Genomic DNA, 27,556 nt, shown 5'->3' with positions numbered 1-27,556 from the left:
TTTTCATCAGGGCTGGAAGAAACCCATAATCTTAATTTAGTCAAATTTATGCGTGGCTTTTTAAATGCAAGGCTGTCCTATTTGCCTTTCACTTACAGGACCACCTGTGTGCCATACACTAAAGTAATGGCTCTTGTTTGTTCCCTACTGGCAAATAAGGCTGTTATCATAAAGCTACCACAGGTAATTCAACACAATTGCCTTTCTCTTCTCCAGGTATGAACAATGGCTGAGCAACAAAGCCTACAGCTGTGCTTTACTAAGTGATTTAGTCTCATCATTTAGTGTGTGGTCCTTTCCAGTAAGTGCTAAGGTCACCCACAGGAAAAACATGTTGCTAATACAATCCCTGACTCCCCAAAAGCACAGTCACCAGAGTTTTTCTAGTTCTGCCTCCTTAAACTTCAAAGGCAAGCATTCTCGGCTGTAATGGACACAGCAGTAATTCCCCTGGGTACAGTTTGTTTCCACCATACAGAAAATGTTACCGCAATTACATGCCTCACAGCACACACTTCATTTCATGAATAATTCTGGCTTTTGGAGAACAGGTTGCTAAAGAGCATACCTCAAAACTTACCTATACAGCAAACTGCAGAACTGTTTTAGCTTTTACATCTATGCATCTGTGTGCCTATGTTTGCACACAGATCCTGTGAACACATCATACCCTGCGTGAACAGATTGGGAATAGAAGGATATTCTGCAGCACATTGTTTATAAAATTCTAACCGTATGTGGGTAAAATTCTGACACGGTGGCTGGATGCAAATGCTTTTGTGAGCCAGGCCGGTGCCATTTGCCTTACTTACCCACGTGAGAACCATCTGTGCATGACAATGTTAATCTGGTGAACCGTGTAGCATGCACCTGGCACATGCGGGGACAGAAAGAAGAAGCTGCTGTGGTCCACCATTGTCTGATACCAGAAAGTTTTGAACTTTAAGACCCTCCATAGAGGGGGTGTGTATGTGTGTAAGTCTGAGATACTAAATAAGGAGTTGCAGGTGTCTTACCTGGTTAGCTTTAAACTAACGGAGTCTCACTCCTATTTGTGTTGAAATGAAAACCTGAAGCTATTCAGGGAAACATTCTCATCAATGCAGCAGTGGAAGGAATTGGATGGTAATTTGCTACAATCCTTTGTCAAAACACTGAGCAATCTACCTCCAGACCTCCACAGATCATGCAGTGATGTTCATAATTTGCACAAATATGATTCAGGGAACATCCAAAATTTAGGGGAAGTGACATTGATATGTTGGCAACAGTGCATTTATTTTGGGAGAATACTGAAACACTCCTCCACTTTCTGAATACACACCAGTGAATGCTGACCTTCAGATTCAGGTGTTCGGGTGACTATCCACATTCACCTGTTTATTTCTGAGCTTTGTCCATAATATCAATGTTCACATGTTTACCAACATTTTTCGTACTTTGGGTTCACTGTGTATGCTCCGAAGGCACACAAGGCACCCACTGTGTTGAAGCTAAGCAGGTCTGGGGCAGGCTTGAGCTTGGAGGGGTGACCACTTGGGAACTGCATGTAGAAACCTTGACTTCCACAATAGAAAAGAAGGTGCGATGTAAATAGCATAAATATAAATAGTATAAAATATAATATTATAAGTAGCATTCTTTCTAGATAGAAATAAAGAAAAGCTGTTTTGTTCATTTTTGTTTTCTTTTGCAAGAGATGAGGCATCTCAAAAATATGGCGAAGCATCCCTTATGCGGATGTAGCCCTTGGTGACACAAGCCAGATGCTTGCGAGCTGCACATCAGCAGCTCTCCATGATAAAATTGGACAATTCTGCCACAGAATTGGACATGGATCGGGTGTAGAATAAACTTAATCCTAAACAAATCTGGCTCAGTGAATCACCAGTTGATCCTTCCAATCAGCGGCAGGAGGAGGCTGTTGATACAGATCAGTCGGATGGATATGGGGGATTCAACACTTGGCCCTGTCTGGATTTAGCGAGTGGATGGGTAGGAAAAGCACACCTACTGTACATTTTAGGCTGCCAAAAAGAATCCAATAGATTTTTTGACGGGGGCAATGGAAACTCAGTTGCAGCCCTTCCCCTCAGAAGGAGACTGTGACAGCAGTAGGGGGCAAAGTATGGAAGCCCCCCGCCCACAAATGTACGTATCCACACAGGAGTCTCCTGATCTAGCAATTGCTAAATTATTATACCAATACCTTGAGACAGGAATGACACAGAAAGGGCTACCACTGTTTATATTTAAAGGATCTCTAAATAGCTTGCAAGGAAATTTAAAAAATTTAAATCCAGCATGGTGCACACTGAAATACACCATAATCCCCACAGCATTCACATAAAACATCAACAAAAGCATTAAACCTAATAAAACCAGCATATAAGGGCTTGGTAGGAAACCTAAAACAGGGAGCCTGAAACTTGTTCTAGTGGCTCCTCCTGGCAAGAACAAGGACAGTGCATGCAAAGCAAACGATTACCAAGGCTCACCTTGCCAGTGATGCTTGTAATCACACATGCGTGATAGAGCGATCATCATGGCACAGTACAGAGGTAGAATTGCTGCGCAGAGCCTCCAGCTTTTCCCACGTCCTTTCTCAGTGAAGCAGTGCAACTTCCCAGCCAAGTAGAAGGTGGTAAAGCCAAGGCCTGAAAATGCAACTGCCAAAGGAAAATGAAAAAGTAGAACTAGGCAGTGAACTACAGACCGTAGCATGTAATACTGTCATCTGTTTAGCAACCTAGTCCTTTTGTTGTGGGGAAACAACAACTTCTGAAGAGATCACCGCATCGGAGGATATTTCTGCCCAGTGTTTTCTGTCAGTGCAAAGGCACATAGGCTTCTGTACAGACATTCTGGCTATTGGACCTAGAAGCTCATATAGGTGATGAGTCATTTCTTGGAGTTCATCCCAAATCATCACATATTCCGTATTTAAGTGCGTCACTGAGACTAGCTCCCATTCCCATCCTGGAAGCTTAACTCATCCTCTCCTTTTCAAGCTACTCTCAGTATAACATCAAACCAGCTCTAGACATTTTGCTCTTGTGGTGGAGCAGCAGATGGTGTTCCTTCAGCAAGACAAGGAGGAGCACAGTCACAAGGCTGGACAAGTGATTTTAACATCTGAGGCAGAAACCCACAAGGGCCTTTTCTTCTCCTAGAAGGAAAATGCAATGATCATCAGTGAAGCAACTCTTTTTTGCCCTTTCATGACACACCAAATAGTTCCCTGCGGTGGCCACCTCCTTCTGCCACAGGATTGTTTTTGTTAGTTGCGAAGTCGTGTCTGACCCATCACGACCCCATGGACAATATTCCTCCAGGCCTTGCTGTCCTCCACCATCCCCAGGAGTCCACCCAAAGCTCACACCCATTGCCCCAGTGACTCCATCCAGCCATCTCATCCTCTGCCGTCCCCTTCTTCTTTTGCCATCAATCGTTCCCAGAATTAGGCTCTTCTCCAGTGAGTTCTTCCTTCTCATTAGGTGGCCAAAGTATTTGAGTTTCATCTTCAGGATCTGGCCTTCTAAGGAGCAGTCAGGGTTGATCTCCTCTAGGACTGACTGGTTATTTATAAATGACAGAAATGTATCACAATCTGCCTAGAGTTGGTTTTAGATCAAATGCAATGCTAGCACGGTATCTGTCATTAAGATAATTTATGTTAATGTTTTAGTGGATCTTCCATAATAGGGGGTTTTAAGTGATGTGGCAGAGCCAGTAGGCATATCCTTCCCTAAGAAAGAGGGTCCATTGCCAGAAAAGGACACCATGCAATTTATAACTTGAGGCACAGGCATTTGGATGGTGCCCTCTGACAAAGCAAGAATTTACAACGTGTCAGGGAACTTATGTTTACAAATATTGTATATAAGGTAATAAGATACACACAAATGGAAGAGCTATGGACCCTGTTTGCATGTAACATTAAATTCAAGTTTGCATCCAATAACCTATTAAAATTTTCCTAAAAACCTTGCCACAGGCCTTCTTGTGCCTCATTGTAAATACTTTCTCACTAATTGAAAATGTAATTACTTTGGTGCGTTGCTGATAAAACTATTTTGTGTGTGCAATTTTCATCATGGTGCATAATTAACACAAAGTGCTGATTTTCACCTTCAATCACACAAGCAGACATGTTTGAAAATGAAACAATAATCTGTGATGAAAACCTTACATTGACTTAAATTTGTGGCACAAATACTGGATTCTCTCATGGCCCATCTTAAGTAATCCAACCAATGGTGATTTAAGAATGTTCATGACATCTTGAACAAAGGTTTTGGTAGGAAGTAGCAATGTATACAGGATATGTTAAGAGTTGAATTGCCAGAGGGAAAACAGGGAGGACTGTGCCACCTTTTTCAGTAGGTTCACAGTGGCCTTCTACTTGAGGTAAATGGATTCTGCTACTTTTTTCACCACGAATGAAAGTGTCACGTTTCTTGCTCCTTTCATTCAATGACAGAATGTTGGACTTGGACTGGAGAGACTTGGATTCATTCCTATGACTAAGGTTAGTCCAATTTCTCCTAAGCTAAGCCTAACATCAAAAGGTTGTTCTAAAAATAAATTTAGCTAGTGTGGGAGGCATCTAAGTAGGCCAACCTAAGCTCCTTGGAAGAAGGGCAGGACATAAATGCCAAATGAGTTGGAAAGCTCACCTACTATAATCAAATACATGCCATAGAGTAACTTTAAAAAAAATATCGGACATAACTAACATGTGGAATCACTGAACAGACTGCTGTTGCATTCTATTGATGCATTCAGCTCACCTTTCCATAACCATACACCAAGTTGTGTGGTTCCTATTATGTACAGTTATATGAAGAATGCCCATAAGAAAGAAGTAACCTTAAGCAAAAATTGTTAGGATTAGGGTAGGGACAAAACTCAGTGGAATCTGTCCTTCTAGCATTTGTGAATAGGAAACTAATATTCAAGAAAGCTCAAGGCTTATCCATTAATGTGTTTGGGTAAAACATTGCCTGTTGGTCCAAACTGATTACATGTGCACATGCCATAGCTTCTTAGACCATGGTTATTCCACCTGAATAAGGCTACTGAGTTACTTTGGATCAGTCTCAAGAGCTTAACCTAATCTAGCCTTCCACAATGTGGTTATCTGCCTGGCCCCTGCAATGTGTTGGGCAACAACCCACTGCCAAGAGGGCACAACCATTTGCCTGGGCAACAAAGAATAGTGTACAGGCTGCTGAAGAAGGGATATAATGCTCTCCAGGAGTCATCACATGTTGGTGAGACAATGGTCTAGCAAGCAGAAGTGTTTCCTAGCCTGCTTTTTACTGTTAGGATAGGCTGGCAAAAGAGGGGGTGACATCCTTTGACCACCAGCCACCTGACAAGTAGAAACCAGATCAGGAAGTATTTTTGCAAACTAGTAACATGTCTGGGGGTTTTTGTTTATTTAATTTTTATACCACCCAACAGCTGAAGTTCTCTGGGCAGCTAACAAAAGTATGCTATGTTTTATGTGCCAGGCTATGTTCGGTTTGTAAGTTTGTTTACATTCATCTTACCATGAACTCTCAGCTCCTGCACCAGTGGCAATGAAATAGCCCTTCCCTGTCAGGGAGGGGTGCCATGGGTCTTAAGCATGGAGAGAAATAGCACCCCCATTTCTAGAGTATGTGCCACAGAGTCATAGCACAAATATGTATGGTGAAATAATTGGAGAAAACATAATACCACCTATGGTTTATTTTAATGAATTAATTTGGTTGTCAAAAAGAAAAATATTATTTTTAATTAAAAATAATCATTGTGACTTTTTTTTCAGTCAGTTAAAAGTAAGGAGTTTCCTTGAGTTTTACCTTTTGTAGAATGTATACTTAGGAGAGTTCCTGGAGTAAGAGGGATTCTGTTTTCTTTTAACTATAGCACAAAAGCAACATGAAGCAGGCACAAATTAGCACATCCACAGGGCTTCTTGAGAAAAAGGCAGACATTAATATGTGTGCTTTTTTCACTTGGGAAGAGAACAAATGTAATTGAGGGAAAGGGACTGTGAAACAAATTGGATTGAAATGTGTTAATATTGAATTAAACAGATGGTGTGGTCCAGGTACCTAGGGTCATTTATCATGCTACTTTCCCTCAAAGTTGTTCCAGAAAAAAGGAATGGAACATATAAAATGGGTTTATTAGGATATTTGTTTACTCCCTAGTGCAGGTGTTCTGACAGGGATCTAAGCACTGGCTTCTCAGCCCATGCTAGCTTTCCCCTCCTGAGGAAGGAAAAAAAAGGTGGCCAGGGTTCAGCAGGTTTTCACTCCCAAAATGTATTGTAGTTGTTGCAAACATTTTCATTCTACCCTTCTCAAAAGCAAAGTTGGCTTATATTGCAGCTCAACAGAAATGCAAAGTGAGAGCACAAGGCTTTGTTTTGCTTTGGTAAAGCAGCAGTGGGCAACCTGTGGCCATCCAGGTATAATGCCTTTCAGGCCCAGCCAGCAAGCCAATAGCGAGGGACCATGCGAATAGCAGAGCAAAATATCTGGAGGGCTAGTAGTTGCTCGCCCCTGCTGTAAATGCACCAAACATGACGCTGATCAGAGTTGACAGGGATGCCGTCCCTTCCCCTTGCCTATAGAAAAAAAACAGCAGTTCTGGAAGGAGGTGATTCAGATCTGGAAACTGGAAGTGGAGAAAAGTTATCCCACCCTCTTCCACTGCAGCAGCTCCAAATGGATTTGGCTGGCTAAGGGAGTAGTTTCAGGAAGGAAGTGATGTTGGTCTCTAATCCAGAATGAGCCCTGCAAGAATGAGCCTCCCCAAACCTGTTGCTGGCTGAGGAATTTTAAGAGCTATGGTCAAATCCAGCTGGAGGGCACCAGGTTTAGCAAGATGGGAAATGAAAATAACATGATATGTAGTTTAGCCTTTAGGTTAAAAGTGGCTGGATTTAGTAATCTAGGGATGACTTTCAAAGGTTTTTTTTTTAAATCATACACTGGAATCCCATGCTGCGCTTTATACAGTCTTCATATATGAAAGCCAAAGACAGAAGAGAAGAAGGCCTGTGATGAGAGGAATCATTTCCAAAATGGAAATCACAGTATTAAGTTTACAAGATCTGAGCAGAACTGCCAAGGACAGAACTGTTCAGAGGGCATTCAATCTTTGGGCTACTATAAGTCAGAGATGGCTGAACGGCATGTAACAACAACATGCGATACAGCTAGCTTTGGTAAGCCGGAGGCAAAACACTAATTAATATTTTGTGATGTAGTCCACTTACGAAAATGGATCCAAGACCAGGTGTTAACAATCAATATTGCACTGTCCTCATCCTCTTACAGCACATGATTGTTTGGCTGTGTGAAAAGTGGTGAGAACATGAGCATGATAGGGTTTCAGCCAATGCACAGGTGTTTGGCAAACCCTGCTTCAGGCTGTTAGTGTGTTTGTGAAAGATGAAGGACAGGAGGAAGAAATATTGACATGCGTAGTCCAGAATACCACGAAATATTTTGGGTAACTGCAGCTACTATACTCTGCAGAATGACCAACTGAGAGAACACTGCCATGTGTAACAGGTATGCAACTATTACCGTTTGTCCCCAAACTTAGCCTCACTAATGTGATATTTATTCTTCAACTGATTTTCTCAGTCATGCAACCATTCAGATACCCAAATAACTATGAAATGTATGAAGCATTAGCACAGACAATTGGTAGTTTGAAGCCTCTAAAGTGTCGGTATATATGTTAAAAGCTCCATAGGTTTTGAGATGACCCAAATGCTGTACACTGCCTGTAGACTGCTTCTTTACTTGATCACTGTGCACCATTTTTTCTTTCAATTACTGGCTGAGATTTTCTCCCTTTATATTAGCTTTGCTCATTCTATTACTATATCATGTTTCACTCCCTTGAACCAGGAGATGGGCACCCAGTGTTATGTCTGCACCAAATGGCACAAGTAACAGATGTTTGTGGCACACCTGGTGAAGGTCCGAATGGTCACATTGACAGTGATGGCATATAGAACCTGCATTCCTGCCTCCCTCTCAGCTGTATCCTACACAATGATCCTCCTCACTCCAACTCAGTTGCCTAGACTAGGCTCAGCCTAAAACAGAAAAATGTGTTGAATGTAACATAATTTACCCTTGAGCAGCACTACTTCTAGTTGGCCACTTCTACCAGTGAGACCCTACACCAAGCATGGAAAATTTCCAGAAGGCTACATTCTGTCCAGAAACCACCAGGATGCCATAATTCACTCCATCAGATTACCTCTGGTGGCAGGAACATGTTGATTCAGCAAGGAAACAAGTTATCTGGAAGGCTGTGCCTTCTTTCCATGATAAATTGTGTTTCCAGAGGTATCTACTTTGTAGAATTCTGCTTGGAAACAAGGATCATGCACACTTCGTGTCCCATTCCCCTGCTAAAGCAGTGTGTTTTTTGCCACCACCGTGAACTAAGGGTCATGAAAGGGAATGACCCAGAAACTGCATAAACTATTAATTGTGCACTCCTGCCCTTGTCAATTACGGAAGGCTGTTTCTCACTCAGAGAGTAAATGGCTCTAAATAAAACTGCTAGACCAAGATTATTGTGTGCAGTTCCTTTTGAGATCTAAATCAATTGTGGTTGTTTCACTCATTATAGATTGAAATAATTGTCCTCTGGTGAAATTATGTGGGCAGTGTAGGTTACATTTGGTCCGCTCCTGTGCTCATTCAAACCCACCTGCAGGAGAGAAGCACTTCTCCTGTAATTGAACTGGAAGGGCATTTCCAAGATGTGTTGCCTGCAGTGGGAGCTTCTGGATCAGAGTCTTAGAGTGTTGCTGGGCAAGGAGATGATGTCACATCATAACATCATATCAATGGTACACTGGGTGGTTCATGGCATGGGCAACAACTAACCAATGTTGCTTATCACACTTACTCTTCCTGTTAAGCTATCTGAGAGTTCGTCAGGGGGTTGTAGTGGTCTGGTCCACCAAAGGCACCTCACTTTAGATTTGAGAACACTCAGGAAGAAATGGAACCACCTGTGATAACCATGATATGTAGTTTATTGAAGTGATGAAACAAGCAAAAGAAGCCTTGTGTTCCTCTTGTCTGTGGCTGTACGATTCCTGAATTGGCTAGAGAAAGTTCCATGGGCCCCCAAAGCTGGTTGGATCAGTGACACATTAATTCTTACCCCCAGGCTAGGAAGAAAATAAAACACCCCTTCTCATGGATTTTATACAATTCTTCCCCCATTGCTTCAGAGGCTGTCGGTACACACGGGCTCTACTGCCCCAACTACCTGATGCTTTAGAAAGGCAAACCATTTTGTTCTTACAGCAAAAGTAGCCTCATCTACAGAATGACTGGAAAAGGCAGCAGCAAAGCAGTCATCTCTGGAACATTTCCTAGCAAACTGAAGGCCTTTGGCATAGCTTCAAAAAATTATGCTAACATTTGGACATGGCACTGTCTGATTTATTTATTTGTTTGTTTTATATCCTGCTTTTTCCTTACAACAAACTCAGAATAGTTTACATAATTCTCTTTCTCCTGCTCTCAATCTTATTGCCACAACAAGAAACCTGTAAGGTAGGTTAAGCTGAGAGTTTGTCATCCAGTTGGCTCCATGGCCAAGTAGTGACTAGAACCCAGATCACCTAGATTTCAGTCCCATGCTCTTAACCATTACACCACATGGCTCTGTTGATATAGAATAGCATCCTTGCCATTCTCCTGAAAGAGACCATACAGTATAAAAGAGATCAAAGAATCACAATCGACTAACTCTTGCCTACAATTTTGCAAACTAATTTCCTGTATGTTTTTGAGAGAAAGGGCCAAATTACTAATGGCGTTATTCATACTGGTCTGTTTTGAATTGTCAGTGTGGAAAACTCAGTTCAGTTCAGGACACTAGCATGGGTCCTATCCTCTAAGAGCAGACTCACTGCCCTTGAAGGGAGAGATCTAATAAACCTTATTCACCTGAAACATTCTCCCAGGCATCACAGGATTTCAGAAGGAAGAGAAGAAGGGAGATAAATTAGAAGCAAAAACACAAAGTTCAAGATTTTTGGAATGATGTGAGAATAACTTTATATGTAAACAAACTAAGAAAAACCTAACACCAGAACCCTCTGAGATCAGCCACACAGTAATAGCCTATATCACTGCTAAAGCAGGACTATACAATATTAGCATCAATTTATACAAGAAAAAGGAAGACGCTCCAGGTACATATACATTGACCACATAGGATTTATTTTTGTCACAAAGCACTAGGGCTACAGGCTTAATTAGGGATGTATGAAATTTCACTTCAGTTCACAAATCTCTTGAAAGTTTCCTCCAAACATGTTTGCAACTGCCTGAACTGGTATTCAAGTTTGCAAATCACATACTTGAAAAATGTGCAACTTTCTTCAAATGTATTGTAAAAATGTAAAACTAATTTGTAAAAATGTAAAACTTTCTCAGAATGCATTCTTTGAAATGCACAACATTCTCAAAATGCACAAATTTTAAATCAGCCACACTTTAGTCTATGGAGGAAATTTGCTCAAATTTTTATTTATTATTTTATTTATTAAAACATTTTTATGCCGCCCCATTGGCCGAAGTCTCGGGGCAGCTTACAACAATAAATTAGATCCACATAAATAAAAATTAAAATATATACATTAGAATAATACACACACACACACACACACACAATATAAAATAAGCCGCCCTGGCCAGATAAAATTCAATAATATTAACATTTAAAATACTGCTTAAATAAAAAGGTCTTTGCCTGGCGCCGAAAAACAAATAACGACGGTGCCAGGCAGACCTCTCTGGACCACCCTCCTAATTTCTTTCACGGAGGGCTCCCGGAGAAGGGCCTCTCCCGCCGATCTCAGGGGGTGGCTGGGCATATATGGATGTAGGCGCTCCTTCAGGTAACCAGGACCCAAGCCGTTTAGGGCTTTATAGGTCATCACCAACACCTTGAATTGGGCCTGGACTTCAATGGGAAGCCAGTGAAGCTGACGGAGAACTGGAGTCATGTGAACATAACGTCCAGTCCCCATCAGCAGCCTGGCAGCTCTATTTTGAACCAATTGAAGTATCCGGACCGTCTTCAAGGGTAGCCCCACGTAGAGCACGTTACAGAAGTCAAGACGGGAGGTCACCAGCGCATGTGTCACTGTTGCAAGGCAGTCGTACTCCAGGTAGGGGCGCAGCTGATGAATCAGCCGAAGCTGGAGGAAAGCGCTCCTCACCGCTGCTGTTACCTGAGCTTCGAGTGAAAGCTCCGGGTCGAGGAGCACTCCCAAGCTGCGGACCTTGTCCCTAGGAGGGAGTGCAACCCCGTTCAGGACAAGATTGAATTCACCTTCTCCGAAGCCCGAACCGCCAACCAACAGGACCTCCATCTTGTCTCTGTTGATTCATTTGTGCAACTTCCATAATAGCTCTTCAGCTGCATAATTTTTCTACTCAGCAAAACTAACAGTGAACAGATCACAAAAGTGAACACAAATTGAAGAGAAAGGAGCAAGTGAAATGGTGTTTGCAAAATCTTTATAAGTTTGTAAGTGATAAACATCACTTGTATGTGATTCATGTCATGAATGGGGCTACCCTTGAAGACGGTCCGGATACTTCAATTGGTTCAGAATAGAGCTGCCAGGCTGCTGACGGGGACTGGACGTTATGTTCACATGACTCCAGTTCTCCGTCAGCTTCACTGGCTCCCCATTGAAGTCCGGGCCCAATTCAAGGTGTTGGTAATGACCTATAAAGCCCTAAACGGCTTGGGTCCTGGTTACCTGAAGGAGCGCTTACATCCATATTTGCCCAGTCGCCCCCTGAGATCGGCGGGAGAGGCCCTTCTCCGGGAGCCCTCCGTGAGAGAAATTAAGAGGGTGGCTACTCGGAGAAGGGCTTTCTCAGCGGTGGCGCCTAAGTTATGGAATGCGCTCCCCAGAGAGGTCCGCCTGGCGCCGTCGTTATTTGTTTTTCGGCGCCAGGCTAAGACCTTTTTATTTAAGCAACATTTTAAATGCTAAATACAATTGAATTTTATCTGGCCAGGGCGGCTTATTTTATAATGTGTGTTTTAATTAAGATTATTTTATATGGATATTTTAACTTATTGTTTTATCTATGTTGTAAGCTGCCCCGAGGCTTCGGTGAATGGGGCGGCATAAAAATGTTTTAATAAATAAAAAAAATAAAATAAAATGAGCAGAGCAGGCTAGAGCCAGAGGTCAGACTAGATGGCCCGGGAGACCCCTTTTGACTCACTCTGTTTCTATGTTTCATTAAAACATTTTTAGTTTTATTGAATGATGGTAATAGGAAATTGTAGACAGGCATGGTTTTTATTGATGCAGGTAAGTGTTCAATTGTTTTGATTGCAAGTATGATTACTGCCTCTTGAAAAGATGGCAATTTCTACAAACTACAGTTCAAAAGACTACAATTTCTAAACTGTATTAAGGCCTCATATGAACACATACAATCAATTAAGGAATCAACCAAGGAATTTTTAGGGCATTAATACATGCACTGAGTCTTTACTGCAATGATAAGTATGTCCAATAGAATCATGGGAATCTATATAGTTCCATACAGTTTTAAAATAAACCTTTATACTGAGAAAGAATGTTCTCCTTGAAAAACCTTATTATATAATTAGTGGAGGCAATAAAACGTACTAAAAACTTTGGTGAAATGGCAGGGCAGAGAATAAATCTCATTAAAGTGGAGATGATTGGATTAGATGTTGGAGATCATGCAGCCTCCAGCTATGTGATAAGATGGACTGATATGCCTGTAAAATGCTTTAAGTATTTGGCTATTGCCAAAGTCAGTTAACCTGTTTACAGTAAAAGCAAGGATAATTACACTAGTCCATGAGAAACAACCCCAAACTCATGAGCTAGGCAATACCTTATTAGGACCATGTTACAAAGCAGTGTGCAAGCTTCCTAGAACCCTTCATCAGGCTAAATGGTACAAAGGTCAGGATGGAGGAAGAAACAGCCAAGTCCAAAACTTTGGCCAGATGTGACCCAGTTTAGAGATAGCCTCAGGATGGAAATTGTGAACCAAACAAATAAGTCCCTGTTAAGTGGGGATGCTGCAGAAATCCAGAACAGATTTTAACCTGAGTCTGAATTTCTAAGAATCCAAGCCATGGGTTCCAAAGAAGATTGGATATTCCAGGTTGCACAGATCCCATGGATTTTTTAAACATTTTGAAATTTTATGCAGATTTAGTAATAGAATAATTCATAAAACACAATAAGCACAATAAAAGAGTGTATTTTCTCCATAGGATAACTCCTATACCCCCATAAATCCTATAAAAATTGTAAATATTCATTTGTGGGGAGGAGGATTTGTGCATTTCTGTAAGCATGGATTTGAGCAACTGTGAATTTGCAAAAAAAATCCGAATACAATCCTGTGCAACCATTAAAACCATCAGGGAAAGCCTAGCTGGTTATATCATGATCTACAGATTACGGCTTTGTAGCAATCCCTAAGGGGCTTTCTCCAGGGAGGGAGGTACCATATGGAATTACTTCCCCCACTTTGTAGGAATTACTTTGTAGGAAGGCACAAATTAAAGACCCATCTTTTTACCCAGGCCTGCCCTATCATGCACTGAGTATTGATTTTCATGTTTTTAATGAACATTTTATATGAATGATTTGCAGTTATTATGTATTCTAATGTATATTATATTGGACTTCACTTTCAATATAAACTACTTTTCATCTGTTTTACAATATAGTAAGTGGTATGTAAGAATCTTGGACAAATCTGAAAGCCCCAGTCTCTGTTTTGGCTGCAAGCATGTTGCTAGCCTCTTCCTGAAAAGTAGCCCGCTGTGTGACCAGCATCTGAGGAAGGGCCAAAGCAATGTCTCTTGTCCAAGTTCTCTCTCCTTAAAAGACCATCAAAGGTTAGATCTGCCATGGATAGAGGTGAACCAGCGGAACTGGGTCTCTGTGGTAATGCCATACAAAGCATTATTTATCATACGCTTTGCAATAACTGAAGAGTCACTGAAAGAGTTCGCTGCTTCCCCCACTTAGATCTCCAGTGTATCAGCAGTAATCCCAACCTTTGGCAAGGCTGCCAAAAATGAGAAATGTCATGAGGTCGACGCTGTCTAACCCCTTTGACACTCGATGCAGCTGCTGCTGGCTGGGAGAGGACACAACATTGCCGCTGTTCTGTGGCTTCTGACACAGGAGCAAACTGGACGGGAGCATGCTTTGTGTATCAGTGTGAGACAGGAAAAGCATCAATATGCATCAATATTATCCAAGCCGTGCAAAATGAAGCAACTAGGAAAAAATAAGGAGTGTCAAAGCTCAGAGGTGTTTTCAGGTGAGGTTTTTATCACACCATCTGCCTGTCTAATTCACAGATTGGTGTGTGTTGGTGGGTGGGAGATGACAATGCCTTCCACTTCTATTTTCCATGTTTCCCATTGCTTCTTCCATCTTTTTCCTTACTACAAAAGCTGTGTTAAGCAGAAAGGACTGAATAGCTGTACAATACTTTGTGGTTACTAGTGCCTTTGTATAGAAACACCCTAATCTCTTGCTGTAACAAAAGATTATGGCAAGAGATTAGGGTGTCCTAATCTCGCTCCCTATCTCTTGCCATCTCGTGCCATAACACCAGAGGCTGGTGGCAGGTTTACATCTTGCTGAGCAATTGTCTAGAAAGGTAGTTTTGAAACTACCTCCTGCAGAGAATCCTTTCTACATGGATCTATCTTCTAAAGAACTCATGAATGTGTTAGAAACTTTTCAGGTATAGTCTGCAATAAAGACTTTACTTGTATAGGACTCCAGCAGGGTTGTGGGACCAAATGTTCACTAACAGTGCCACCAACTTTTCTCTGTGGCTGTACATCCCAGAGCAAGATCAGTGATGACAGACCATTTGTCAAGGAAGCTTGTCCACCACTGCTGATCTCTCATCTAAAGGAAAAGAGCACAGGAAGGGATGGCAGGCTCAGTTGGCTTACTCTGAAAATTGAGTTTGTTTCCCCAGAGTTCATCATGAACAGTCAAAAAGCCTAAATTCCCATTCAGCTCTTGTCACAGAAGCTTCTCCATGGAGAAAGAGAATTATGTGGGGCAGGAGAGGACCTATGGAGATTTTCCTTAGCTAGAAATGACACTACATATTATCACTGGAGGTCATGACATATGGCTATAAGCCCCATTATTCCTGGGCAAGAAATTGAGCAATAAGCACATAATTTGTATCCAAAGGAAGGCACTGCAGGTCTTCTTCTGGCCTGTTATCCTAACCTCTACCATCTGTCACTCCCACCATGTTTTCTCAGAGATTAGGCAAGGAAAGCTGAAGATATGAAAGCTAGACATTCAGAAAGAGGATCCAGAATTTCCTGAAAGATTCAAGCCTCCTCAGTTATGCTCCCAAAGCTAAATGAAAGAGAAAGCAGCTTTTGTACATCCAGAAGCACAGGCAAACACCTAAGTGAAAGCGGCTGGGAAGGAGAGTACCGTGCTTCCAAATGTTAATTGACTGATGATGTGTTTTCCATATTCAAAAGATGCTAGGTTAAGTCTTGTCAAATTCATTAATGTCCACAGAACATGATACTATTTGTGACATGTGAATGCTGCACTAAAAAACACCACAATTGTTTATTTAGCAACATGTCATAGAGACATAGGTAGCAAATGAGTTTTGCCTGTGTACAGTTGTCATAGCATGCCTCAGCCCAAGATAGCAGATGGTAATATTTATGAAAGATTTGCGTGTGGAACAGATGTCTTCAAAGATGTTTTTAGCTGTGGGTTGAGTTGGCTCATCCCTTTAACATATTATGTTTTGGATCACTGATACCAGAAAAGAGGAGCAAAGCTAGGAAAATGGGAAGGAAGGAAGGAAGGAAGGAAGGAAGGAAGGAAGGAAGGAAGGAAGGAAGGAGAACATAAATGACCAAATAAACAAATGAACGAACAAATGATAGAGTGAGCAATAACTTCTACTGGCCTTTGGGAGATGAAGATGCATCATGTATAAAGAAAGTGGAAAGCATTCGCTGTGAATGAAAACAGTTTACTGTAACTATGGCTATGCGCTAGGTCACACCAGTGGAAGTTGCATTTTATTTGAAAATGTAAGAAAGGGCTTCCTGATTTTGCTGCCCAAATTACGGAAGGACCCCCACAGTGGCCTGATTGCTTCAGATATTGGCTTTGGTGCCAAGTTAAGACCTGGTTATTATCCAGGCCTTTGGATCTCACTGATTGTAGCTCAGCTTTGATTTGCTTGCTTGGGTTATGAATACTGAATATATTTAGCTGCAGTTTTATGCTAAAATTGTTTTATTATTGTACCCCACCCTGGCTTCAGTTATATAGGACATGTTAGAAATAAAGAAATAAATATTGGAAATTGGGAAAAAATTGCATTTTACGTAATCTTCAAATTATGAACTGAGTAAAACACAAAAAGCTAACTATAGGGTGATATAATCTGAATAAACATGAACAGAATCAGGACATCATGTCCTCTAGTTCTGGGGTTCTACATTATTCCAAGGAGAACTTGGGTGGTTCGTGGTCTGCTCCAGTTCTATGCTTTCCTGACCTCAAGATGTGAGTCTTCTTTCAACTCTGCTTCTGAGGATGATCCTCCAATTGCTTCTTTTGTCCCTCAAACAGGCAGGAGTGGGTCAGCATCTAGCAGAGGCAGAAACATGGAGGACGAGGTTCTGCCAGCGTTTTTCATGCTTTAGTTGACTGTAGTCCTTGCCGAAACAATGGCTCCTTATGGTAGAATATGCAGAACACTAACCAAGATCCTGATGTCATTCCTGCCTTGCCTGACATGACCTGGAACAAGCAGTGAATCTGCTTCTACTGGCCTCATACCCGGTCAGGAAAGTGTGTCTGCTTATATAGATATGATGAAATAAACCTGTTGTGTGCAGGTGGCTGTTGTACTTGAGTGCCAGTGAGGGTGGGTGAAAAGATAAGGAGGCTTCCTGCTTGTAAACTGAAAGTTTGAACTATTTTTCCTTTATGAACTTGCTTTCCGCATTTGGAAGTATGTGAGGTAATATGCACTGCCCTCTAAGATCTGGGCAGGCAAGCAGTAGCCCTTTGGAGGTTGTTGGACTGCAAGTTCCTTCAGCCAGAGCTAGCATGGCCGGTAACGAGGGGTGGTGGAGTTACAGGCTGGAAGATCTGGAGGACCACCACTTGCCTGCCCCTGCTGCAAGAGATGGGGCTGTAAGACCACTAAGTGCAGAGTCTAAAATTGCCTGATTCCACCACTACATTTTTCAGCCATTTTGGATCCCAAAGCAGTTAATTAGTCTGATTCTTATGAATGAATAGCAGTGAGGTTGGAGACAAGGGTAGGCACAATGCAAGTACTTCATCCAAGTTCAAAAGGAATTACTTGTACTCATTTCTTCCAAGGGACGTTCCTGCTCTCTGGGATGCATAGATCCAACAGACCCCAAAACTTACATCCCCCTAAAAATAGTGTCTGGATTTGCCAGAGATCCAAAGCATATCCAGGAAGTTCCTCATGCAAACTGTGTACAAAATGGCTGCAGATTTCAACTTCCTACCAAATCAAGCTTTCATTTTCTACAAGAGCAGCTTTCTAGCCGTGGTTGTAAAAAAACACATTCACAGGTGCGGCAGGCTATTGCTTGCTTAATGCATTTACTTAAATGGATAAACTGTACTACATACTTGCCTGTGACCTTTAATGATGAGGACCACAGAAAGATATTGTTGAACCCCCAGGAACTTGCTGTGATGTGTATGATCAGCACTTTGAGAATAAAATTGGTCAAATTTGTCACAAATTGGACTCCACTGTTAATGTAGTTCCTTTAGCAGAGGTATCCAGAAAACCATCTGGTCCCACTTTGTTAGATGAGTCTCAGTTATTGAGGATGTGGACAAGGTGCTTGGGCAGGTTCAGTCCACCACCTGTATGCTTGACCCTTGGCCATCATGGTTGTGAAAATTAAGGAAGGGATTCATGCCCAGATCCAGGAGGCTGTAAAGGCCTTCCTCCCTGAAGGAAAGACTGGCACAAGCCCCTTTGAAGTAGGCTGTGATTATGTCACTTTTTAAAAATCCCAATTTGAACCCAGGGTATGTGAACAACTAATGGGCTTGTTGCCAACATCTCCTTCCTGGGCTAGGTGTTTAAGTGGTGAGGACTGAGCATTTTCAAGCACTCTTGAATGAAACAGATTATCTAAATCCACTTCAAACAGGTTTCAGGTCTGGTTTTGGTACAGAAACCTCCTTGGTCACCCTGCAGGATAACCTTTGCTGGAAAAGAGACAGGGTGACTGTGACCCTGTTGATTCTCCTGGACCTCTCAGCAGCTTTCAGTACCTTTGACCATGGTATCCTTCTGGATAGGTTGGTGCGGTTGGGAACTGGGGGCATGTCTTTCTGATAGTTCCTCTCTTACCTGTCTTGCTGATTCCACAACATGGCACTGAGGGATTACTTCTTTGCACCATGGCAGTTTTGCTATGCAGTACAACAGGGCTTTATTTTATCCTCCATGCTCTTCAACATCTACACAAAACTGCTGGGAGAGGTCATCTGGAGGTATGGGCTGAAGTGTCACCAATCTGTGGATGACACTCAGCTCTACCTTTCTTTTTCATCAAACCCAGGTGAGGCAGTGACTATTCAAAATCAGTGCCTGGACCTAGTAATGGAATGGATGAAACTCAATCCAGACAAGACAGGGGTATTGCAGGTGGGTGTCCAGTTGGGAAATATTCAACCTGTCCTGGATGGGGCCACAGTCCCCTTATGGACAGGGTTCATAGTCTGGGGGTGCTCCTACATCCTGAATAATCATTGGAGTCACAGGTGGCTCAGTGATAAGGAGAACCTTTAAGCAGAATTACCAGATATGCTCCTATCTGAACAGGCAGAATGTAGCAACAGTGATCGACACTCTGGTAACCTCTGCTTTGGACAATTGTAATGTACTTTACGTGGGGCTGCTTTTGAAAATGGTCCAGAGACTTAAATTGGTTCAAAATAGAGCAGCAAGGCTGATAATGGGGATCGGCCATCACAAACTCATCGCACCAGTCCTCTGTCAATTACACTCTACTGATTGAAGTCTGAGCCCAATTTAGGCTGCTAACATTAACATTTAAAGCCCCAGACAGTTTGGGGACAGGTTATCTAAAGGAACATCTCCTTCCATATGTGTCTACTTGAACTCTGAGATCTTCAGAGAAGTTCCTTCTCAAGCAGCCCTTTCCAAAGGAAGCAAGGAGGGTGGTCGCTAGGGGAACGGCCTTCTCAGTTGTGGTACCCCATTTGTTGAATCAGCTCCCCACAGTGGTGTGCCTGGTGCCCACTTTATGTTCCTTTTGACCCCAGGCAAAACACTTCTTATTTTCCCAATATTTTAATTGTTAGATTTTTAATCTCATTTTTAATATTTATAATGTAACAGATTGATTGAGCTGGTGTGGTTATAATAATATTTTAGTATTGTAGTAAAGTAGTATTGTATCTTTATGCTGATTTTATAATGATTGGTTTATATTTATTATTGTATTTTGGTTTTATAAACTGCCCAGAGAGCCTTTAAGCTGATGGGCAGTGTAACAATGTAAAAATAAATAAACAACCATTTAAAAATGATTCCTGAGCAGTAAAGAAAAAAAGGAGTCATAATAAGAAATAAGAAGAAAACCCCCAGCTGATCATTCAGGAAAAGCTTAAATAAAAATAATTTTAGCAGATACTTTGTGCAATTCAGAAATCAAATTATTTATAGAACTCAAAAAAATTTCCCAGTGCTCACAAGAATGGTGGGACGAGTTTGGTACACAACACAGTTCTTTGACTCTTGTCACAACTAGCAAAATTAATTAATGACTGGTACGCTTCAAAAGTGGAATTCACTCAAGCAGAAGTCTGAATAATTTAGGCAGATTATGTAAATTGAGAGATCCTGTCAGTCTTCTTAATTTGCAGAATTTATTGAGGTTACAGCAAGAAGTTACTGACATTCCAAACTATGGTGCTTGATACCAAACTTGTTCCAATAGATGTTCTTTATCATATTTCAGGGAAAATAGGGTGCTCTTGCAGTATGCAATCAGTGAACCAAGCTACTATACCACAATCCCAACAATAATTTTCAGCTGGAATTACAGTATAGTGGTACTTTGATCATTTTGTTGCCTAGATAGTCAGATGCATATTTTAAAAGATGAGTTGTCTTATCATTTTTTCTTTGTTCTGAAATGAACAAAGCAACAATGTGCCTCCCCTTCAAGCAGCAACTTGGAAGGCACCCGCAAACTAGAAGCATTCCTTTTGAAATTCCTTTTAAAATGAAATAGCATCATTTGGTGTGTGTGTGTGTGGGGGCACTTAGAAGGCGTGTTAGGAATGGATGTCCCTGTTGTCCAAGGGTTTCATTTATCCCTGAAAACTGCTGGGGATCCCACTGGAGATGTGCAAATCAACCAAACAAACTTGCTGATGTTCTCCAGATTCCATCCATATCGAATTATATGTTTTCTTTTCTTTTCACAGAAAAATCCATGTGTATTTTTGTGTTATTTTGCCAAATGTATGTAAAATTGTGCACATCTTTGAAATGCACACATTTCTCCCATTGATTAAAGTGGATTTGGGCACAATTTTTAGAAGTACACATTGGCTGAGTTCACACATAACAAGTCACAGTGGAAACCAGGCAAGCACGGCTTGTCTTTAGGTGTGATCCAAGCGGGTGAAGTGTGTTATATTTGGTTCCTGTGAACCCATGCAAAAACATAATGGTTTGTTGTAAGGCTTCCATGCTCGACCATGGGCTTGTGGTTATGTGCGAACTCAGTTACAATGTTTCTTGGTGGTTTCCAGATCTCCACCATAGAATTTGGCAGCAAGAAAGGCCACAGATACAGCAGGTGCTCCATTCTGTATTTCCCACAGACCAATTTTGCCTCACAACTGCTCAGGTAACGGCTCAGCCCCACTCTGATGGGCTGCTCCATGCTGCTTCTTTCCTGCTCCCATGCTGCCTTCCCAAAGGCCAGCTATGGCTTTGGACTCTCAGCAGCAGGACACGTTGCAGTACACAACCTCCAGCAGCAGCAACCTCAGAGATGGGCACCCTGGGCCCTCTGTCTGGTTGCCACAGTTTGCTTAAGTGGCGCTTTCAAACTGTGACGTCTCTTCTCTACTCTAAGAATGGTTTCCTCCTGGGAAAGTTGCCCTACGCAAGAGCAGCACAAGGCTGCATGTGGGCATTGCCAACAGGGATCTCTCCCTGCGAGGACCAGCAGGCTCCACCATAGCTGTGGAACACATTCCTCGTGGCCAGCCAAAAATTAGCCAGATAGATGCCAACACGCACTTCCACGGGAAACTCCTCCCAGTAGGCCTTGCCACTTCTGACCCAGCACAGGTGGCCACACCGATGTCCTCCATGTGCCGGGGGGAGGTGGCCCCTGTCAGCATGTGCAAGTCCCATGCGTGGGGCAGCATGGACACACGTGCAGTGAGGGAGGGAAGAGAGGTTTGGGGGGTGCATGAGCACATTGGCACAGAGCAAGGCAGCAGCAGCAGGGAGAGCTCTTGCAGTGCTCCTCCGGAGCAACAGTGTTGCTGTGGGAAGTAGGCAGCTGCTTTGCAGAGCAAGCAGCAGGAAAAGGCAAAGCAAAGCGAAACAAGGCAGCCAGCTGGGGGCCTGCCCGGGGGAGAACGTGGGCCAGTGTGGGAGAAGCAGGTGAGACACGCAGGAGAGGCTGAGTTTCAGCCGCAGGGGCTGATGGGAGACCTGCTCTCATGTGGAGAGCAGCATGGAAACCAACCAACCATGGACTGAGAAGCGTGGAAGCCAAGCACCTCTCTGAACTGACATGCCGTATGGTGAGCTGACGTGCCATATGGTTACCACACAGCATGGCTTAGCACCATGTGTGAACACACCCAATGTTTAATGCGCATGCTTCAAATGTGCACATGCTGTTGAACACTTTTTTTGTGGTCTGCAACTCATGTCACAGCATTCCACATAGACATTTCTGTATGCTTAATCTGAAAGGTGCAAACTGGGTAAAAGGTGATCTAATATGAACTGAGATAATTTTTCATACATCAGAGAGAGAGATTTGCAGAGAGCACAGACCTGGCAAGTGGGACATGGACCTAGAAGTCTAGAAGATAAGAAGTTAACATTCTGTAAGTTAAATAGAATGACTATATTTAAAGGCAGTGTGAATCTGAATTCCAGGTGACAGAAATAAGCAAGAACCTAACTTAAGTTTCTGAAAAGTATTGACTAGCCACCATGTGAAACAGTTGTGTGTATAGGCCTTTGATCCAATCTCACAGAGATTTCATGGTCTATTCATTATTTAGTATTATATTTGCATTTCATCCTTCTTCCAAGAAACTTAAGATAGTTCAGGTCAAGGAGGTCAAACCTCTTTCAATCCAATTCAATTTTGGAGAAGCAGCAGGAGTTGCATTCCAGGGTAGGGTGCAAGCTAAAAGGGTCATGGCCAAAATATCAAAAATGCCAGCATTGTTTTAGCATCGAATTCTTACTGCCAAGAAACAAGTTTTAGAGGTGGCATTTCAACCTTTTAAAATAGGTAACAACTGCCAAATTCAAGAAACCTCTGATGCTATGGAGAACGGGGCATGGCCCTTGCCAGCGTTTTACAGGGCCATACCGAGACCTCAGTTGGACTGGTTTTTATCAGCAGATCTTTGGTTTGGCACACGAAGGAGAGAAGGAAGAGTAGGGGAGGGCAGCCTGGGAGAGTTTGGCACTAGGTTTCCCAGTAACTTGAGTCTGAGTTGAACAGTCTGCTGTGTCCCATGGTTTTTCAACTTTTCCTCTTACCTTTGTCAGAATTTGCTGCCAGTTCATTGAGAGTTGCTTGCTTCCTGCCGAGAAGTGATACCTTACATCTCCTTGAAAATGCCAGATCTGTTTTAATGTCTGTGATAGCCAATGTCACATTTGACAAGTGTACTTCACTGTGTACTAAAGCAGAATGTCTCACAATTTCTAAATGGCAACACGTTACAGAATTGCTGAACACCAATTTACAGAGCTGCCCAAGCAACAGTACAAGAAAAATGATCAGCTCTTTGTTTGTAGAACTTGATACTGGTCATGATTACTGTATATTTGCCAAATGCAAACAGATCACATTCATCAGTGGAACTGCACAGCAGCTGCCCATGAATCGAGATGGGGTTTTACATTGCAAGCTTCACACTGTTCCTATAAATGAATATTCATCACTCTGTTCCACAAGAAAATGCATTGGGTCAGATGGAAGTCTAAATTGCCATCTGAATGTGCAAGTCAAAGGACTGCTGATAGATGCACATTGAAGGACAGCATTGTGGACTTGGCTGCACAAAACCAAGTCCTTTTGGGGAAGGACCAGAGAAGATCTTCCCACAGAAGAGACTCCTAGTTCAGACCTAAGCATCTCCAGCTATAAGCTGACAGGTGATACTGTGAAAGGCCTGTAAGCCCTAAAGAATAGCTGCCAATCAGAATAAATAATACCAGAATAGATAGATAGGCTGACCTGGTATGAAGCAGACTGGCATGTTTTGGGGGCGGGGGTGGGAGGATGAACCAGGATAGTGTGATTTTTAAATGCATCTTCCAATAGAAAATAGCATACTAAAAAAAGAATCCATATGAAATCAACAAGGCAAAACATAATCAACCAAACACTGAAGTATGTGTTAGGTATTTAACAGGTATTTAATAAATATTAATGCGGCAGTTCTTGGAGCTTCACACACAGTATCCCCATGAACCTTGAAGCAATTTTGTAAGGCAGGCCAGTGTTGCTACTTCAGTATGAGAAATGGGGGACTGAAGTGAACAGATTTTTGATGTTTTTTTCTGATGAGAATGTTTACAAAGGACCCCCTTCCCACCCACAAAAGAAGGGAGATTAGGGGCAATGGATGCTTTATTCAGCCTTATGTTTAAGCACTAGAGTGGCTGCCATAAGAGACAAGGAATTCTACACAGGTAGGCAAGCAGGATGACAGAGGAGGCTGAGTGCTCTGCCCCTCCTGGGAGCCTAGCAGAGAACCAAGTATGCTTCAATCTGAGCTTATCCGAGCAGCTCCTATATGCTTTTAGATTCGGGAGAAGCATGAAAGCAGAAATGCAGGCATTGTTTTCTAACAATTCCAAAATCCAGATTCCCTCATGTGTGATAGAAAGGATTCTGCGATATCTCATCCCATGATCTCCTTTGGCTTCTCTCCACAAGCCATCAAAGACTGACCGTACATTCCAATCCAGCACATTCAGGTTTGCAACAGGATTCCGAATTCAGGGAAGCAGTGCTAGCAGGATTCATTAAACTGTACGTGCATGTCATTTTAAAGAAAATCGAGGAACACATGGATAGTTGTGCTCCAGCTGTTCACTAGGCTAAGTTTGGCAAGCAGAAATTTCTAGCAGGAAGGTTTTGTAAATACAAAGGAATGTGATCTACCTCCCCCACCCTCACCCTCTCCCTCTCTCTCCACAGCGAACCAGACACATAAAGCAAATGATGTGTCACTAAACACTGAACTAGATATAAAATCCTGCAGTTCCATCGGCATCTGGCTCCATGACAATTGTCGGGGCCCCAGTGAGCCAGGGAATCCACCACCACTGACAGTGGGCAGCTGGATCAGGAGCTTCCTTTCTGAATTCCCCCAGAATGCCCTGGAACTGCACCAGGCCAGGTGCTCTGGGGCACTGTTGGAATCAAAGCAGCAGCTCCCAGCACCCCTGAAGCACTGTGCAAGCACCACTACTAGGTGAGCCTGGCCGGGCAAAGCAATGCAAGACTGAGCTCACCAGAGGGCACTTTTCCCGGGGTCTGCTCAAACTTGGAGCTAGCCCTGTAGCTGCGTGGGGTCAGAGAAGCTGGCTAGTAAAAACGGTAGTAGAATCATTTGTAAAGTAGCACCTGCCCAAGCACTGGGATTGGTTTTTCTAAGTGAAAAGAACCAGGAAGACTCAGCACAGAATATTTGCCTTCCTGCTAAGCTCATTTATCCTTTTGATTTCTTATATCTCCATAAGCAGTAAAGCACTCCATAAGATGTAAAGAAGTAAAGTGAAAGAAGAACCAAAGTAGAACACTGCATAAAAGCTCTTGTGTTTGCACTTTATTGGATCTTCCCTGTTTCCATTGACCAATACTGAGCTTTTTCATCTCCTAAATGTAGAATACAAAGATGTGTGGCTTTGCCTTTAGGACTAATCTGGCAAATATTGCTTCAATTGAACTGGATTTATAGCATCACACTGATAATAGTATTACTTTGGCCAACACTGGGACATTTTGCCTTTTCTCCCATTAAGTTTTGGTGTTTAATCACAAGCTATGATTTTACTCAATCCCACTTTCATATGCGCTATTTTTAACTTAATCTTTTTATTCCCGTCAGCTTGCCTGCATTCTCCCCAGAAGCCAACCAATGATTAACTTTCCTTGTAAGATTAACCTCGCTGGGTCCCTATACAATAGTATTTGAAGTTTCCCAGGGGTTCTGTATTTATTTATTTAAAATTTATTCGAAAAGTAGAACTATAATAAAAACTGAGGTTTTCAATAGAGGGTTATTCTCTCAATTAAGCCTAATCAGGATTTTTTTCAGCCACAACTATGATAGGAAGCTGAAACTGGGGCAAGAACTTTGCTAATTATCAACAAGGAACAAGTTTAATGCTGTAGTTTGAATCACATGCACATACTTAGGCTGCAATTCTGTGCTCACCTATCTGGGAGCAAGTCCCACTGAAAGTCAGTGGTGTTTATTGCCAAATTGTTCCCAATCCACTTTTCTCCACAATTCCCTGTATGTGCAACTGGATGTTACCAAGCACCAAAGAATCTCAGCAATGAATTTGAAATAGCAAATATGTAACCCTAGGGTCTTCTGGGATGTCAGAAAACATTTCTAGACCTCTTTCAAAACTGGGCTTTTTTCTCTTTTTGAAATGCTTGGCTCAAGAGTTTTTAAAATTTGGGACTGAACAGCTCTAGAATGAGAAAAGAATAGCGGCCTTAATAATAACCTCACTCCATATGATACTAGATCAAAACCTGCTGAAGGGTTTGTAACTTCGGGTAACAACAGCTTGAATTTGGTATGCATTCTAGAGTTGTGATAGCTTGATGTATATGAAACTACACCCACAGGCCCAAGAGCCAAATTAAACCTAATAATCAGGTGAAGATTGCCCAGAATCTTCATCATGGTCATTATCTATTATAAAAAATAGTCACATGAACTACAGTTAAAAGTGAAAACCCACATGGGACAATGTCTTCTTAATCCTTTCCTGCTGCTCTTTTCCCCAAAATATCCTTCCCCATTGCTCCAGCTCAGATTTTCTCCCAGCAGAGAACAAAAGAGGGGTAACAATATTTGGGAATGAAACTACATTCCTGCAATTTAGGTTGCAGGCTGCACGGTGGCATTTTCCAAACAAACACTGGAGGGATGTGACTGAGCATCTCATATAGTTTGGCCTTTGGTGTTTAGATACCTCAGGCTTCCTGCCAAACTATTATCCATCACTCTTAGTCCACTGTGGATTTTCAGTTATCCGGCAAGCATGTGACATTCTACATTGGGGATTCTTTTGTGGCTGACTACCATGGTGTTTTCAAAGTTTGTTTTATTTGCACTTGACTCTGTTTATTTTTCTGTTGTTGTTGTCATCAATTGTTTAACTTCTGTTGCATTTTATTGTGGGTTTTTTTAAAAAATTGCCTGTAAGTCATCAAAGGATGGGAAGTACATATGTTAAATAACGCTTTTTGTGAAGGAATACTTATGCCAGCTGTGCATTCTTTGAAATAAGATTTTGCTGAAACATGAATTATACAATTTAATTGTGTGCCATCTCAAATGTTGCCAATGCAAAGAAACTATCTGCAACCTATATATGCTTTAAGCAAAAATCCCCACTGCCCTTCACTTTTTTGATCTGAAGATCATGCATTAATACATCTATTTCACTAGTTAATTGCCATATATCCTTTAATATGTCCTTACAGCCATTTGTAGTTATAAATGTTATGTGAATGTTACTTTGAATGGAAATACATAAAAATATTTCTCTGAGGCGCATGGAGTATTTCATACTTGGCCCCAGGAGCTAGAATAATCCCCTTCATTCAACTGGAAAAAAGTGTATCTTCTACTCAGTTAGAATTATATAACATGATCAGCCATGAAACCATGACCAAAGGTCAATGCATGTTCATAACAAGGCCTCTCTCCGTACATCTTTCACTCCATCTTTATAACTGATCCAAATCCCTTTCTATGCTCTGATGCGGTTTCCAAGCAAAGAAGTGTTATTCATTTCCATAGAGAATTCAGCTGTGCAACATACTGCATATATAACAGAATGGCTGGTAACTTTTGTAGTGCTGACAGGATTGGATGTAAATTACAGGGATAGTT

The 27,556-nt window shown here is 42.0% G+C and overlaps 1 protein-coding gene across 1 annotated transcript in view; it reads right to left on the bottom strand.

Annotated features, from left to right (window-relative positions):
• The window catches only part of PLPP4 (phospholipid phosphatase 4), a 53,870-nt gene that overhangs the window by 4,580 nt on the left and 21,734 nt on the right, over positions 1 to 27,556 (bottom strand). The window contains exon 2 of the mRNA XM_044450506.1: positions 2,499 to 2,669. Within this exon, the coding sequence (XP_044306441.1) occupies positions 2,499 to 2,669 (171 nt within the window). The remainder of the gene's footprint in view (positions 1 to 2,498; positions 2,670 to 27,556) is intronic.

Source organism: Varanus komodoensis, unplaced genomic scaffold (assembly GCF_004798865.1).
Source record: "Varanus komodoensis strain SLA01 unplaced genomic scaffold, ASM479886v1 scaffold1, whole genome shotgun sequence".
Lineage (NCBI taxonomy): Eukaryota > Metazoa > Chordata > Lepidosauria > Squamata > Varanidae > Varanus > Varanus komodoensis.
Note: the sequence above shows the minus strand (reverse complement) of the source record. Positions and strands in the feature narration are given on the sequence as shown.